At 35.3% G+C, this 17747-nt stretch overlaps 3 protein-coding genes across 3 annotated transcripts; 1 reads left to right on the top strand and 2 right to left on the bottom strand.

Moving 5' to 3' along the window:
* Window positions 1-557: 557 nt before the first annotated feature.
* Window positions 558-2277, bottom strand: LOC142542692 (7-deoxyloganetin glucosyltransferase-like). Its single transcript, XM_075649467.1, has 2 exons — window positions 1710-2277; window positions 558-1503 (listed from the first exon to the last, which is right to left on the bottom strand). Exons 1-2 carry the CDS (start codon window positions 2197-2199, stop codon window positions 575-577), a joined length of 1419 nt encoding a protein of 472 aa, XP_075505582.1. The 5' UTR covers window positions 2200-2277; the 3' UTR covers window positions 558-574.
* Window positions 2278-5451: 3174 nt separating this feature from the next.
* LOC142542677 (uncharacterized) lies at window positions 5452-8565 on the top strand. The gene is made up of 6 exons (XM_075649442.1): window positions 5452-5803; window positions 6175-6296; window positions 6401-6491; window positions 6733-6862; window positions 6942-7012; window positions 7910-8565. The coding sequence occupies exons 1-6, from the start codon at window positions 5514-5516 to the stop codon at window positions 8376-8378; spliced, it is 1173 nt and encodes a 390-aa protein (XP_075505557.1). The 5' UTR covers window positions 5452-5513; the 3' UTR covers window positions 8379-8565.
* Window positions 8566-8641: 76 nt separating this feature from the next.
* Window positions 8642-9597, bottom strand: LOC142542685 (uncharacterized). Its single transcript, XM_075649455.1, has one exon. The coding sequence runs from the start codon at window positions 9542-9544 to the stop codon at window positions 8759-8761; it is 786 nt and encodes a 261-aa protein (XP_075505570.1). The 5' UTR covers window positions 9545-9597; the 3' UTR covers window positions 8642-8758.
* Between the last annotated feature and the right edge of the window lie 8150 nt (window positions 9598-17747).

The raw sequence follows: 17747 nt of genomic DNA, 5'->3' as shown, positions 1-17747 counted from the left end.
CCACGCGCGATGGAGTACACTCATTGGATTTGTGGCTTTCAGAGGCCCTACATAAGAACATGTGAGGCCTATGGTGATTGAGTAAATATTCAAAAAGGTCTCTGTTTTTTTTTTTTTTTTTTTATATTTTGCACGTTGATTAAATCAGAGATTTTCTCGAGACATGGTAAATTAGAACGTATACCAAAGGAAGCCACGAAATTTACTCATTCATTATTTTCAAATCTACTTTATCAAAACTCTTCTAATAGCATTTTTCGACATATCTTTCACCCATCTTCCTCCCAAAATTATGTTTTATGTTAGGAGTAAATGAGTGGAGATTTGTTTAATTTCGCCTTGGCACTCTGTTATTTCTTGTAAGTGATCACTATCATCATTATTCAAATGTAAAATTTTAGAACCACGTGATTACTTCCTCCGTCGTTCATCGGCTGATTAATAATATTTCTCTCCTTTTCATTAAAAACAAATATTTATTCCACACCAAATTTAAACACATCGAAATCGAAGAAATGTCCATGTACGAGAAAAAGGCTTCAAAGAAACTAAAATGGAACATCCAAATTTGGTCTTAATTCATGAGAAGAATCTCATTGATCAAAACCTCCAAATTATGGTAAGAAGAGCCACCAGGCTTAGCAGCCAACTGCGATTTATCCTTCCACTCCAAAGCCTTTTTCCTCATCTCCTTCCCCTTCTCCCCATCAATCAAAACTTTAACCAAATTTGCCACCTTCTCCCTCTCGACGTCCCCCTCGATCTCCAATCCGATCTCCCATTCGGTGCACGCGTATCGACAGTTCATCTGCTGCTCAGCGAAAAACGGCCAGCAGATCATCGGTACACCTTCTGATATACATTCGATGGTCGAGTTCCAACCCGAATGCGTCAAGAAACCGCCCACCGAGGGGTGAGCCAACACTCGTTCTTGGGAACACCACTCCACCATCATGGCACGATCTTTAACCTCTTTTGAGTACTCCTTGGGGAGAATCGCCTCATCCCCACTGACCATATCCGGTCTAATGATCCATAGAAAATTCTGATTACTATTCGCAAGCCCCCACGCGAACTCCAGCAGTTGTTCAGGGGACAAGACCGTGATGCTGCCGAAATTCACGTACAGCACGGAATTCGGTGCTCTCTGGTCGAGCCAGTTGATACACTCGTCGTCTACTTTCCACAAACTCGAGCCGATGGACTTCACCTCCGGCCTCTTGACGACCCGTTCGAGCAATTGGAGTGGACCTATGGTGCAGACACGATCGAATTTCTGCCCGATGGCGTGCAGTACTTCCTTCTCCAATTCGTCGTAGGTGTTGATTATCACTGCCTTGGCCCGGGAGGCGTTTTTGGTCTGCAAAATATTGTAATGAACCATAATTTCATCGGGATCGGTGGATCGAATGAAGCTTGGAAAGTCTCTTAGTCTGATATCCTTCATCCCCGGCACCCAATCCAGCTTGGTTTCAAGATATCCATTAGTCAAGTAACTTTCATCTGCGACACCAAGAAACTAAAATTAATGTTAATCTTACCAATTATAGCTCGGTTTCAAGATATCCATCTGTCGCTTCACTTGTTAATATTAACCAACCATTACATCGGGACTAACTAAAAAGCACTTCCAATTTAATGTGCCAAAAAGTGTAGAGATAGCCCATCTAGAAAAATATTTAATTTTGCCATATATAAATCCTTCTTACCTTTAAGAGGAAACATCCCTCTTTCCACAAGTTCAACATAGCAACAGTATCCCATGAAGCCACAAGCGCTAGTAGTAAAGAACACAACCTCAGGAATCCCGAGCTGCTCCGCAGCATCAAGAGTGAAGCTCATCACCCCATCGGACACTATGCAGCTCACCTTAGGACAATCGGGCGACTCGTCGAGATTCTTGACGAGTTCCAAGAAAGGAGGCAAGCCATTCCTCGTGAGTGAATCAGAGAGCTGCGGTATGTCTTGTGTTGCGTGCTTGTCGGAATGCGGGAGCCCATCGGGGATCGTCCTGAACTGGAAATCTTCGAGACCCGCGACGGATTGGGGCCCTCGAGCTCGAACCAGACGGTTGTGGTTAAATTCGGTGTTGACAAAGGTGATGAAGAAGCCCCGGTGGTGCAGCAGTTTGGCTAGTTTTAGGACAGGGGCGATGTGGCCTTGTGCTGGATATGGAATAACAACGGCGTGAGGCTTCATATCGATCTTGGCCTTATTTTTGTGTTGGGAAATGAAGAGCTAGTTTCATGAATTTGGGTTTGGTAGAAAAATAATGGATGAATATTATATTCAACAACTTGTAATGTGTACTGATCGAGCTTGATGGATGACTTTTTTTTTTGCTCCCAAGGTGAAAGTTCTAAAAATTATTAATTTTTAGTTAATCACAAATTAAAATAGTTTTGAAGATAATTTAGAAATATATAGTATTATTGCAAAGTGATATATGCATTTACTCTTCATATGAACTGTGAATTGATAAATGTATGAGGTAGATCTTTTGTGAAACAGTCTCATGAATTTTTTTCGGTGAGATGGGTCAACCCTACAGATATTCAAAATAAAAAATAATAATACTTTTAGCATAAAAATTAATAATTTTTCATGGATGACCCAAATAAGAGATTCGTCTCACAAAATAGGACCCGTGAGATCGTTTCATTGAATTTTTGTCAAATGTATGAGGTAAGAGGAGAGGAAGAAAAATGCCATAATCTGATTATTATTTATATAGAGAGAAATCGTGATATTCATGTCTTTAGTGATCTAGCAATACATTGAGGATGTTGATCGTTTCCACTTGGTAAACAAATTTAACAACGACTCGACAAACCCTTAAAACGGTTAAATCTGTAAAAAAAATAATTAAATTATGAAAGTTTTGTTGGTAAATAACGTTGATTTTATATTATTTATCAAGGCTATTGCGAAAATTCACATTATGCACAGAGGGTGTGAATGAACACAGAAATACTAGTACATAGGTGTGACTTGAATTTCAAATGTATTTAGTATTTAATGTTCTGACGTATTCTTTATTTAGTCTTTAATATATCGATTTAGTCTATTTTAGTTAGATTTTGACCAAATTTAGTCTGACTTCTCGTTTTACCTTTGTTTCAATTTTTTATTTACTTTTTTTAGATCTCAGTACGTAATTTTTTTATACCTATCATGTCAGTCAAAAGGCACAAGAGTAAGTAAAATTTCCATCTTATATACAATATATTTAAGTCTTTATTTTTTATAATTCATCTTGTTTCCAGGTAAAATAAATGCAATACATTTTTGATTGAAATGTCGTCAGGTCGTGTCCATCCATATTTATAGACTCCTCCTCACAACTTAACCATTCTTTTAGTAACACCTGTCATAATTATGTTTCGTTTCATGCATCAAGATGTATAACAATATATTTCTTTTGAAAATAATACATGAGATGAGTAAAAATTAAAAAAATTATTTAGACATATTAAATGTTATTACAATAATAATTTCTTGTAGAGGATGAGAAACTTGTTTAATTGCTTATCGTAGCTTAGAATAAAAAACACATAAAATAGAAATAAAAATGTTATAAATTTATTATAATTTGGAATTTTCTGTAAATCTTTGACCAATAAAATATTTTTTATTAAATTTTTTAATGGAGGGGTGATATGTAAGAAGTAAATTTTTTGAGTAGGTTGTTATTATATTTAAATTCATTTGGTTTTTTTTTTTAAATGATCATGAATCACAAAGGCAGTCAACGTTATTAATCATAAATTTTAATCTATGTTGCTGCAGGGAATCACCATGATTGAAGCAAAAACTGATGCCCAATCTTTACGGATATGTGTCTTTAGATATGGCCACGGGTTGGGTCTGGGTTTGAGTTGGACCAATGTGTTAGGGTCGGGAAAATTTCGACCCTTGGCCTTAATTGTCGACGTTTACGATTACGGTTCAGGTTCTGAAACCGATTGTTCAGTTCCGGACTCAGTCCCGATTAACAGCCAGGTGCGGATCCGGTTCAACCCTTATATATTTTTTAAAAAAATTATAATTTTTTATGTGTAAAGAATAATAAAAATGGTTCAAATTCGTAGGTTTAATGAATGAAAATTAAGCAAAAAAGTTAAGAAAAACTCGAAACGATAGAACCGACGTTCAAAGTTCGAACCCGGACTCAAAGCGTGCAAAGAAGCTTCCTGGGAATTTCCAGGCAATGGCCACCCCACCGCTAGGGGCGCTGCGATCCAGGCAGCGTGGTCCACGCTGGTTCGATCATTTTTTGCTGTCCCTGCATGGGGTACACTGCCTGAATTTCGCAAAAAGTTAAGGGTGCATTGGAGTAGCCAAATTTGGTCGACCCACATCCAGCGCACTGTTTGATAAACGAGTATTCAAGTTTTAAAATTCAATGTATGACATTAAACAAAAAAATACACAAAAAAGCTTGCACTGATATATTTATAACTACATAATATAATTATATAAGTTACCTATGTATCATCTTTTGTTGTAGAGGAATTAAAGCCACCTAGTTCGATTATTTTAAGAGTGATGTTTCTCAATCACTCACATTTCTATTGAATCACGATGCTCAAATTTACAGGTTCAACTTGCGTCCAAGCAAAAGCAAGCCTTGAGCAGCCTCTCGACGGTATCCGAGAAGTTGGACTAGGTGAGTATTTGGACAATGGTCATGAGTTCAATTTTCCCTACAAATATTTTCTCGGACGAGCTTCATCACACATGATTTGTTTTGTTTGGTTTACCTAGCTAATATGGTTTACAAACAACAATGTTAGTCAAAAGTTTACCCTTGACTATTGACTAGAATGAATAAATCATTTAAAATGCCCCATTCTTAACTTAAAATAAAATACGGCATTTTAAAATTACCAAAATTGTCACCGATCTCTTTTCCTCGATTCCGCATCGAATAATCTCCTGAAACATGAAACTCGAGAAAACATTTTAACGTGCATCACAAAAACATACATAATTTAAAATAATGCTATTTAAACAGGTCATGCATCACTAAAAATCATTTTAAACTTAAATAAAAGATTTAACAATTAAATAAAAGCATGAGTTATATGTGTACTGATTTTGGGTTCTACATCAACCCCATTGAGTACTTTTATTTTAATTTACTTAAGCTATATTTTAACTACTATATATAGATATCTATATTCCGATTTTGAATTTTCTAGGATTTATAATATATATTTAAATAGAAAAAGTTATTGTCGATGACTTGTATATAATCTGACAACAAGATTTTAAGTTTGGGAAAATGGACCAATTATAATAATATATTCTCTAATTTTTAAAAAATATATAGAAAAGTTGAAAAAAAAAAACAAAAGGGAAATACACTACTTTATTTAGTTGGAATTGGAATAAATAATAATAAGAATATGTGAGATAAATAAATACATGTGAACAACCATTGATGATCGAATATAAAATAGTCAAATAATCTCTGGTTCGTAGGTTTTAGGGTTTGGGAAATTTCCCAAATGGCGAATCGAACAGATCCTCTGGCCAAGAGCATACGAGGTACGAACCCTCAAAACTTGGTAGAAAAGATTTTGCGTTCCAAGATTTATCAAAACACTTACTGGAAGGAGCAATGCTTCGGCCTCACGGCGGAGACGCTGGTCGACAAGGCCATGGAGCTCGACCACCTGGGCGGTACGCACGGAGGGAACCGGAAGCCCACCCCTTTCATCTGCCTTGTCATGAAGATGCTCCAGATTCAGCCCGACAAGGAAATCGTCGTTGAATTTATCAAAAACCCCGAATACAAGTATTTTTCTACTTTTCTGCATTTCGGTTGTGACAGTAGTGGGTTGGGATTCATTCAATTGAGCTTATGGAATTGGAAGTGACTGAACTTTCGAACTTATGCTAATTGTTAGCTAGTTTGTTTTGTTTTACTGTCGTTCGATTGCAAATTATCTGCCTGTGCCCGCAGGATTCCGTGAAAATAAAATTCTATTATCATTTGTTAATGAAACGGTAGTGGTGTCCGAGTTTCTTAGAATCGGGATTTATAAATAAAATCTACTCAATTTCAGGTTCAAAAAGAAGATTACATGTTGATGTCATTTGTTGTCAGATTTCTTTCTTTCTTGCTTTCGCGAATAAAACTCCGGCATCACTTGTTTTTGCTTGCAGATATGTTCGTGTGCTAGGTGCCTTTTATTTGCGGCTCACAGGGACAGATGTTGACGTGTATCATTACCTCGAACCATTGTACAATGATTACAGAAAACTGAGGCTTAAGCTTAATGATGGAAGTAAGGTTTTTGACCTTTTTTATTTCCTCATAATATGGTCTTTGTATAGATCATAATTTTCTGTGTCATCCTAATTTATATCTACCTTACTTGACTTGTATCAGAATTCACGTTGACGCATGTTGATGAGTTTATTGATGAACTCCTGACAAGAGATTACTCTTGCGATATTGCATTGCCACGGATCAAGAAAAGGTATCTGGAAGATAAAGTACTATTTTTTACCCTTGGCATACATTCTTATCATGACCGTGTGTTCTCTGTGAACATCCCCAAGTCCTGATTTTGTGATAGTTGGTTTAACTTGCATTGTCTGTCACAAGTATCATTCTCTCCTCTTCCTCCTTGGTTTCCTTCCCTGAATTTAATCTCTGTATGTTATGGTCACGCTGTGATGCTTTAGGTATTCATAACTGTTCATTTTTACTTTTTTCAGACTTACACTTGAAGCAATTGGTACTCTAGAACCTCGAAGAAGTGCTCTTGAAGATGATTTTGAGGAGGATGAAGAAAAGGATGAAGATGACCAGCTTGCAAATGGAATAGATTCTGGGGATCATGACAAGGTCCAGCAGTCATCCATTTTGGTAAAATTCGATTTCTTTCCTGCTGCTTTCTTGTTTGATAACTTATATTTACTTGCAGGATTACTATAGTGCACGAAGTCCAACTAGGGACAGAGATCGAGATAGGAAACGAGATAGCCATAGATACAGGTATGCCTTACTCCATGGGCCTCTCTATGTCTTCTCCAGTTGAGTTGTGACGTTCTTGTCGTTTAATAGTACAACACGCCAAAGCCACTTTCTGCCCTTACACAGCAGGATCATACATTGTTTTGGTTTGTGATGGATGAACGTGTTATTTTATTTTTAGAAACTTGTTTGGAATACTTATTTTTTTTTTTTAACATTCAGTCGATTTATTCAGTGACTGCTGGATAGTCATTGATCATATACACTTCTGGTGCTTGAATGTAAATTTGCTCTGTTGTTTTATGGGGCACCGATGATATTATTGATTGTGATGATTATTAATGTTATGCATAATATACTTTCTATTGTTGTATTATGGTATGAGAGTATGAGACTAGAAGTTATTTTCCCAACTTTTAGAATTTCTCTTATCCATCAAAACAACAAGTTAGTTGGAAGCTGTGTTTAAAGCAAACTTAAGCAATCACATGTACTCACATGTTCAACCAACATGGCATTTCAAGCCAAAAATGGCTTATACAGCTTCCTATAGCATTATATTGTGATCCTGCCAGGTTTCTCTGCACTGGCAGTGTGCAGCTGAGAAGTATGATGGATCGTACAATCTTGAATTTCTGCAGTTTTTTTTGTTGAACAATATTCGCCTGTTTTTTTTTTATTTCTCCTTTTAACCAGTGTTAATAGTTCTAAAAATTTTGTTTACGTTTTATCTGATCCATTTAATGAAATTTCTGTTTTTCTTGATTTTGGGTGATTAGTAGTGTTATCTTGACTACCCCTACCCCCAAACAAACCGAAAGAAGGCCTTCTAATTGTTTTGATTCGGTTACCAGAAAAAAATCATTGAATTGAAATGTTATCATGAAGTTCGGGCTAATCAACCGCGTGAACTTTCAGGGATAGAGATTATGCCAGAGATCGGGATTATGACAGAGAGTATGATAGAGACTATGGTAGGGCACGCGATAGAGATAGAGAAAGAGACAGGGATAGAGAAAGAGGCAGGGACCGACATCGCTTAAGAGACGAAGATGATTATGGTCGTGAGAGAGACAGGGAAAGGGATAGGGAAGGCAGGGAGAGGGAGAGGGAGAGGCGAGACAGGGAGCGTGGGAGAAGAAGCTATTCAAGGAGCCGAAGTAGAAGCAGAGATCGCAAGGATCGTGATGGCGATGACCGTCGCAAGAAGCATCGTAGTTCCAGTCCAAAAAGGCGAGGGGAGGGGCCTGATGATGCTCGGGATGAACCAAAAAAGAAGACAGAAAAGAAGGCAAAGAAGGATGATGGAACAGACCACCCCGATCCTGAGATTGCAGAACAAAACAGGCTTAGAGCATCCCTGGGACTGAAGCCTCTCAAGCTGTGAGAATTTTTTATATTCAGTTTCTGTTGTTTACTTCCTTTTCGTATGGATTGGGGAAATCAATGTATGGATAGCGCAGTCAGTAGTATTGAAAAATGTTGTGTATCGGCTGTATTTTTCTGTCTTTGACATTTTGATCTGAATTAAATGAAGTTCTGGTCTCTCTTGCGGATACTAATTACTGGGTAAATTTGCCCTTCGTGTCTTCCGTGTATGATTATAGAAACTTTGTACTCTCTTGCAAGCACACAATACACAACAACTTAACTGTAAATATGCCCATAACGAAAAACAAATACATCTTATCTTGTGAAACACTGGAAAAACCTGATGGTGTCAACCATCAGGTTTGGTGACAATGTTCTAAAAACCCTGAATCTTCTTTAGCAGCAGTCCCATGTTTTTTCATTTGGAATAACATCTTCTGGTAATAGAATTCCCGCTTCATCGTAATGAAGTGCACCTGATACATTTAATGGCCTGCACTTTTCTCCCATCAGTATTCTTTTCTTGCATAGCTCCATTTGTCGTTCATCTTCCTCTTCTTCATCCTTCGGCTTTTCTCCCTGGATCATGGTTCTTTTGCCCCCGATCTCGAGGTTTCTAATCCGTGCATAACTGGCCTTAATACCAGCTTGTTTGGTACCATATAACATATCATTGTCCGCTTTAACTTTTTTCCATTTCTTCAAATGGAAACCGTTGCTCTTTCTGAAGATCCTAGTGAAGCTCGAGGACTTAAGTAGAGACTGGTCGCTGACCTCACGAATCTGTTTCTTGTGGTTCTCATCGTCATTCTCACGTCTCCCCTGTTTATCAATGTTTGCCAATGCTAGCTCATCCTCTTCGAAAATCACCGTCTCTTTTTCTTCTGTAGATTCTTCTTCATCATCACTTGTGTACACCAACATTTCTTTAGCATTTCTGCTGCCACAAGCGCTGGAGATGATTGTGCCAATCCCCTTTGGTAATTCTTTTCGAATTTTCTGCCCATTTTCCCTATTCTTGTAATATTCACTGCTTTGGCTTCCTTTGTGCTTGGATTTGGCTAGAATTTTGGGAAACTTGACTCTTATTCTGCATGGATTTATACTAATGCTGATGAGATGAGGATCTTTATTTTTAGAATTTGCCATTTTGGGTTTCTTCGTCTTCATAGGAATCGCCATTTCTTTTAAGCTAAAACAGGTTTGGAGAAGTGGGTAAAGTTGGATGGAGTGTGGGGGAGGTGGGTGTTGAAAATGTCCTATTCTTGGGGAGGAAGTTGGTTTATGCCCCTTCTATTTTTCTTTCGTCTAAATAACACGTGCGCATTAATCCATTTAAAAACAAAGTAGGATATCAGTCAAATGTTGATGAATGGCCCGGCCCGGCCCACCCTTTTAAACTAACACGTGTCAAATTGTATTGTAATTTCATATGGTTTATGTTCTTTTGTGTGTAATCTCTATTTCTTCCATTCAAATATATCCAACATTTATTCAGAAAAAAATCCAATATTTTTCTAAAAACGAAAATTGTCCTTTTTTGTTTTTTAATAATAATAGTAGAATAATTTAATAATATGCTATTATATATAATAAAATAAGTAATGCTTTCATATTAATTTTTAATTAAATAAATTGAAATTCTTCCACCAAAAAAACCACGTCCTCATTCACTGTCATCCAAATAAAAATAAATATGAGAAAAATGAGTTTAGTTTGAATGATTTGGACGATTACTTATAATAAAAAGATGTGATCGAATTAATATCCAACAAGGAGTTAGATAATACTCAATTAAGCCTTTTGATATATGATGTAATTATCAACAACTATTAAAAGTGGCACATACATTATACGTGTGTATACAAATATTTTACGTATAAATTGGACAAAAAAATCAGAATTACCTAATAGAATTTTTTTGGACGTATTCCAACATTTTCAAATTCAGTATAAAAGAATACTGAAAAAATAAAGTAAAACGTGAAAGGAAGTTGAAGGACTTTGAGAAAAAAATGCATTTTGGTTTGTAATTGTAGATGGAGAAAGTAGACATTTTTTATTATCATTTTACCTTTGAATACCCGACTCTCACATTGATGTTTGAGTAAATTTATGTATAAATACATTGGTATAATCGGATTGGGCCAAATAAGTTAGTAAGAGATCTGTTGCTTTATATAATAGTAAAATATTATGAGTGAATGTACTTTTTTGAGATTTTTGCATTTAAAAGCTTAACTACACGATGTAATTAATTTAAATTTTAATATATAAATTATAAGATTTAATTATCATCGTATTTTTAAATTATAAATAATTATTAGAAAATAAAAATATCAATGTTGGAATAAAAAAGAATATTATTGGAATATTATCTTATGATGTAGAATTATTAAATGTAAATGAGTGGAAGATGATTTTGATATAGAACAAATGTAGCGCAAATTATGGTGCATAATATAGTGTAACAAATTGGAGATGACCTAATATTTTTAAGGCTACACCATTTTGCTAATCACTAATCGGTAGATAGTCGCGCTCTCCATATCAGATTTTGAGCTTTTCTTGGATTATTTAATTAACACCATTTTTTTTTCCCATTTTTGGTTTTGATTTTTTTAAAACTTAATAATTTGATATATAATATATTGTAAATTCAAGTATAAAGGCTATTTTTATCCTATAAAGGATAAAAAGTTGCTAGTCTTTGGGGTAATAGATTTCTCACTTGACGGTTTATATGGTAGGAGGTGCATTTCGGTATAAAATATTGTAGTTGTGCATAATATAAAAACAAATAAATGGATATTTTTGGCCAAGAATTTAGTTTTGTAAAGTTATGATATGTTTAAATTTTTATAAACAAATAAAAAATATATGAAAAGTTTAAAATATATATAATATTAAAAGAGATATTTTAGAAAATCTATAAGGTCATAAGATAGTTATTTAAAGCTACTTGATATTCCGGAAAAGGCTCGAGTCCTTTTTAGAGTCGGGCGAGGAAGAAAGATCGGAAATCCAGAGTTGGTCCCGTGAAGACAAGAGGAGACCAGGTGGAAGTCAACTCGGGTAAAGAAAGAGCACTATGTTTAAACCACCTCGAGGACTCATCAAACTCATCAACCCAAGAAACCTATCAGACAACTACCAACTTGTACAAGACAGGGTCCATGGTCTCAATCGGTCAACACAAGAAGAATAAGTCAATTGATCATGGACATGTCCACCAATATTCAAGGGGTTTGTTCCCCTCCACGATCTCAATTCATGCGGAAGACAAGAAATGGGTCACGTCCTCACATCGTGGCCATTACCCGAGAATCTCGGCGTGGTCACTGACTCTAGTACCCTATAAATGCACCAACAGAGGTAAAATCAGAGATTTCACTTTTATTGTCACAAGCACTTGCACTATATTATCTTAAAAACACTTTCTTTCATTTGCGTGAATACTTGATTGACTTGAGCATATGAGTGATCATGCTAAAAACCCTTCCAACGCCCTACTAATGTTTTTTGTTTTCAAGTGAGTAGACCATCTAGCTCGGGTTCATTATACCCGGTCACCGGTACTCACTGGGAAGGAAAACATCTTAGTCAGAGAAATTTCTCATTCAACTCACTTAATTTTCTCGAGAAGCATCATTGACCCGTCTGTGGGATAAGAGAATTATAGACGTAGATATGATTTTGACACTAAAATCAGAGGAATCACTATTGAAAATAGACCTAAAAATCAGGGGTCTCTAGGGGCAATCCACCCCCGGACCTCGACAAACCATCACTGTTTCTCCGAAGATCTAGCCCAATGGATTGCGGCGGCTATTCAGGAGGGCATGGCAGGAAAATTACCCTCAACAAGAGCCATTTATATGAGTATGAATAATCTGAAGAGGAATCCAATCCTCAGGACAAGTCTAAAAAAAAGGAGGAGATTTCTCAGGTGGGTTCAAAGGCTCTTATCGTGGCTGAGGAGTTAGAAGAACTGAGAAAGAAGATGATGTGACTAGATGGACCTTTTTCCTAGAAGTGTAAGATGAGATGGTCCCAGGTGGAAAATAAAAGGACAAGAAGGGAAGGAGATGATAGCATGTCAGGAAGAGGAGAAGTGCACTCGATTAGAGAAGTGTAAGCAGTGATAGAAGAAGAGCAGAAAAAAGTAAAGATAGTTCCCAGGCATCCTTTAAAACAACCAAGGTAGCCAGAGATCTTGAATCAGTTTCTCGGGTCGAATTGTTGGCTTGCTTAAAAAATAATGCTAATATTTTCGCATGGTCCTCCGCGGAGTTAGTAGGGATCTCGGCCCATGTAGCTTAGCACAAACTAAATATCATCCAGGTTTCTGACCTGAAAAACTTAAGAAGAGTCTCGAGAAAGATAAAATGATAGCAGAAGAAGTCCAAGGATTGTTGAAAGTCGGGAAATCCGAGAAGTCCAATTCCCTACCTTGCTCTCAAATGTGGTTCTAGTCTCAAAAATCACTGGCAAATGGAGAATGCGCATAGACTCCAAAGACCTTAATAACCACCCGTCCAAAAAATTGTTATCCTCTACCTCGAATCGACGAGCTATTGGATTCAACCTCAAGGTACGAGCTCTTGTACTTCATGGGCGCTTATTAGGGATATAACCAAATCCCTCTGTCCCGAGAATACTAGGACAAAATAAGTTTCATCGCCTCGGAGGATACATTCTACTACATGGTCATGCCTTTCGGTTTGAAGAAAGTTGTGGCTACATACCAAAGGTTTATGGACAAATTATTTGAAAGACAAGTTGGAAGAAATGTGGAGGTGTACATGGATGAAATTTTGATCTAATCCCGAGCCAAGTCTTGTTTCATCCCGGATTTTGAGGATATATTTTCAACTCTAATGTTGCCTTTGGTTTAAATGATAAGATTATTGAATAATTAGTACATAAATGATAAAAATATAATAAATAAGGATTTTTAAGTTGTGTTGAAAATAGTGTTGGATTGGGTTTGATTTTAAATAGTATTATTAACTAATTATTTAATTTGTTTTTGCCCTTTAATATTTTATTTATTTATTTATTAATCTTATACCTAATTTTGTTCTCTCTCTGTAAATTTCTTCTGCGCACTAACTTGAAAGAAAAACCTAGCCGACAAAAACATGAAGAGCTCCGCATCGATCTACAAATTGTGGTATAAAATCTCCGGATCTTGAGTATTACGAGTCAATCCGACATACAAACAAGTGAAATTGGATTGTGTAGGTTCATATTCGGTCGAAATCGTGAGAATATGTAACTGAGAACATATTTTGTGGAAAGAAATCTGATCTCCAACTATTTTACTACACGTGAATGTGAGTAATTTTAACAAAATTTAAGTTTTTCTTCTTTTATGAATGTTTCTTCACTTCTCTGATATTTTGTATTCTGTTGAAAACATAATTTTGTAATATACAACAAAAGAAATGAGTTTCAAGTTTTATGGGTGTTAATTGTACAGGTTATTCAACATTTACTTTTTAGTATTTGGTGGTTAAGGAATTCAATGTCATCTTTTCACTACAAGATGAAAACTAGTTTACTATGTCTTTGGTCTACTAGATTTCTTGTATTTATGAAACAATTATTTGGGTTAAAATTTAATTTAACCATAAATGTAGTGTTATATAAGTCATTTGCCGCATCATTCGATCTTTATCATAGCTTTGATGGATGTGAAGACACCATCACAGTGCGAGTGCGGAAATGGGTGTATGCTATTACGTCAAGCTGGTCAATAATCAACCCGACCCGGGCACTATTTTATATGTCCAGTTGGTTTGAAACACGGAACCATTTCTTTTGTTATAATGAGTATAATGTGGAAAGAGTTTCTCAGAACAAGGAACCATCATCCAAAATTGAAATGAGTTCAAAATCATCATAAAATCCTACTTCCCCTTGTAGAATGCTTTGGCACCACACATGCATATCATGTCTTCTAGTGCACGATCTGTTAATTTGAAGAATATCGATACAGCTGAGATAGAACATCAGGTTGAAACCTCGACCACATCCGGGATACAATATGATGCACTGGAGCACACACATTTATCTGTTGAAGAAGTTTGTTATTGTTTTTGTTGCGTTTTCACATTACTTTTTGTAATGAAGTTTTTCGTGCTTGTTATTGTTATTTCTATGTAAGTACAATGTTGTGTGTATGTTATTTTTTTGTAATATCGTGGTGCGAAATAGAAGATATGGAGCATTGATGTTTGACCTGGTATATGTCATTGAGTCTTTGTTAATGCTATTTTGTTATCAACTATAAACATTTTTGGATTTGTAATTTTGGTTTATTGAAATTGTGGTATTGGTTTACTTTATGTTAGTTTATATTATATGTTCAGTATACCTTCCAATGTAATTTGAGCATTAGATTTTTCTTCTTACCTGCATCAATGAATGTAAATTCAGTTGTAATGAAATCTTTACAGGATGCAATGAAGCAATGGTAAGATGACAATAAAAACCCCATTCACACATTTGCTTATGTTTAGAATTTATCCTTAAATTCATCATTTACTGATTTGAACAACTTTGATGCATGAATTTCCATAGTGCCGAGGAGGAATAATAGCCAGGGCTTAAGGTTCAGGAGTATTGACGAGTTTTACTTTTTTAGTGTGATGCAACTGGTGTATAAATTTATCTATTGTTCAAAGCTCTATGGTATTTGATCTTAACTCAACTTTGCATATGGCCACAGCCCAAGGGTAGATCAAGGTGAGATCCATGATTTATAATGTCATACATGCATAGAAACTATTCACAATATGTGAATAGTTTCTATGCATGTATGAGATTTATTTGGATGCTAATTTTCTTAAGGTTATTTTTCTTTTTGTGGTGTGATTGCAATTCTCAGATTTTTTTTTTAAAAAGGTTCGATGCTTCATATGACTATTATTTACTTAATTTCTTGGGTTTTTTGGCTTGTGGAGAAAAAAAACAGATTGAAAAAAAGAAAATTTGTTGTCTTTGCATTTTTCCTGCTTATTTTAAACATGTTGTTTGATTGATGGGGAAAGCTTTAAATAAAATTCTGCTTAATTATTCATGATTTTCACTCTTCTTAAGCATTTAATAATTTTAATTGTCACATATTTAATAAAAATGAGTGTATATGTATAGGGGTTGACCTATATTTCCTACAAATATCAAATCCATCAAATTCTACATCTTATAGGACATGACATTAATTTTGGTAGATTTGTGTGTAATAAATAAATTTTCTTTTGTACTTAAGGTCATTGATGAGTTGCATATGCTTTGCAAACTTCTCAAATTGAAAATAATCTTTTTCAGGTTTTAGCTAAAAAGATTTCTGTGAGTTTCAAAAGTTACTCTCAAGATTCTGTTACGAGCAAGTATATAATACTAGTGATATCCCTCTTATCATATGAAAAAATCGATGGCCATGTTCAACCTCCAGAAGCATAAAAAATGAAAAATATTCTGGGTGTGTCTGCTTCAGTTTCGTTGAAGAAAATAGCCGTCAAAACAAAGTCATTTGACCCTGTAGCCGACACACACTAGAAAGAAATGATGAAGCATGCACCAACCAATAAGCATACATGTATTGTAGAAACCGGTGTGATGAAGAAGCGTGTTGCAACAGATAATTGTGTACCGGTTGTTACCGTGGATACATCGGGCAAATCGAGTTGGTAAACATGTTATTTTATTTATTGAGTTATTAGCCCTTTCTAATTATTTTCCAATGTATTGTAGTCGTATATTTACTCGATGGTTAGGTGGACAAGACTATTTTGTTATTTTGGTGTGCTACAGTGGGTTGTGTATGAACAAATATTTCTATGTTTTGATGCTTAAGCTTCCTAGTTTTGTACTGAAAAACTAGGATATTTGGCTATATATTAATGAAATATTTCTATATTAATGTGTCTAGTCTAAGAAAATAACAGCCAATTCATATACAATCTAATATTTAGGTTTTGATATTATGTTTTTATATATTTCTCTGTGATGTGATATAGTTGTTCAAATAACAGTGTCTATCTTAGAAAAAAACAGTCAATGCATATACAATCTAATATTTAGCTTTTCATGTTATGTGCTTATATATTTTTTTGTGATGTGATATAGTTGTTCAAATAAGAGTATCTATTTAAGAAAATATCAGCTCAAGAGAAGTGTTTGATGCAGCAGTGCAAGTTTTCCAAATTGAATGAAACAAATTCATTATAAAACAAGTTCAATATTACCAAAATAACTGGATGAAAAGTTAGTATCACCCCAAAAGTGATACATCAAAAGGCATGGAAAGTTCCTGATGCACAAAAGAAATTCAGTACCTCCAAAAACTAATTGCATGGTAACTTAATATCACCCCAAAAGCGCTGCATCAAAAAGCATTACGTCAATCTCCTCTTAGCAACCGTCTCACTAAGCTCAATCTTCCAACATGACCCAAATGCAAGAAGGGTGATAATTTGGCATGATTGTCCACCAATAACTCAATAACAATAACATTCTCGTCTTCGGTCAACTCAGGAATTGTTTCCATGACCTTTAACATGTCTTGTGCATTAGACATGTTCTCATCATCCACTTCTCTTTTTGTTGCCAATTGTTTGACAAGGTCCGTCATTGTATCTTTGGCGATGATGGCGAAATTTTTTATGGCTTCCAATATCGCATCATCATCAACATCATCCACTTGCTTATGTTTCTTACCCTTCGATTTTGCACTTGATGTTGGTCTGGAGGATGGTGTAATAGATATAGACATTGAGTCAGCAACTCCCTCATCATCAGAAGACAAATTCTCAAGGCTCGTATCTATATTGTTAGGTACTTCAGGTAGGGGTGTCAATCGGGTCAGTGGGTCGGGTTTCGGGTCAACTCGCGTGTTTTTATTTTTATTTTTTCAACTCGAACCCAACCCGAACCCGAACCCGAACCCGAAACAACCCGAACACGAACCCGTCTAACCCGAATTTTATTTATTTATTTTTAAAAAAATTAATGAAAAAAATTCGAAAAAATAAAAAATAATAATATGTCATATAACTAACATTTCTAATAATATCCTCACAAATTTCTCATTAAGAATGTTTAATGTTGTGATTGCGTGTAATAGAATTTTAGTTGTCTATGTGTATTATTAATTTTTCAACACAATAATTAGATAAATATTAAAAACACATTAATGATAATAACATTTCATTCAAACATATAATAACAAAAGCTATTCAAAAAGTCGTCAAACATAACAAAATAATTTTCAACTTCCAAGTGACAATAATCAAGCCTCGCTTCTGTCATATGACTTCTTCATTGTTCTACATTTGTTTGTAGAAGTCAAACCTTTAAATAACATTTAAAAAATTAA

This window comes from Primulina tabacum, chromosome 1, assembly GCF_025594145.1.
Source record: "Primulina tabacum isolate GXHZ01 chromosome 1, ASM2559414v2, whole genome shotgun sequence".
NCBI lineage: Eukaryota > Viridiplantae > Streptophyta > Magnoliopsida > Lamiales > Gesneriaceae > Primulina > Primulina tabacum.
The sequence above is the reverse complement of the archived record's forward strand: the minus strand, read 5'-3'. Positions and strand labels throughout refer to the sequence as shown.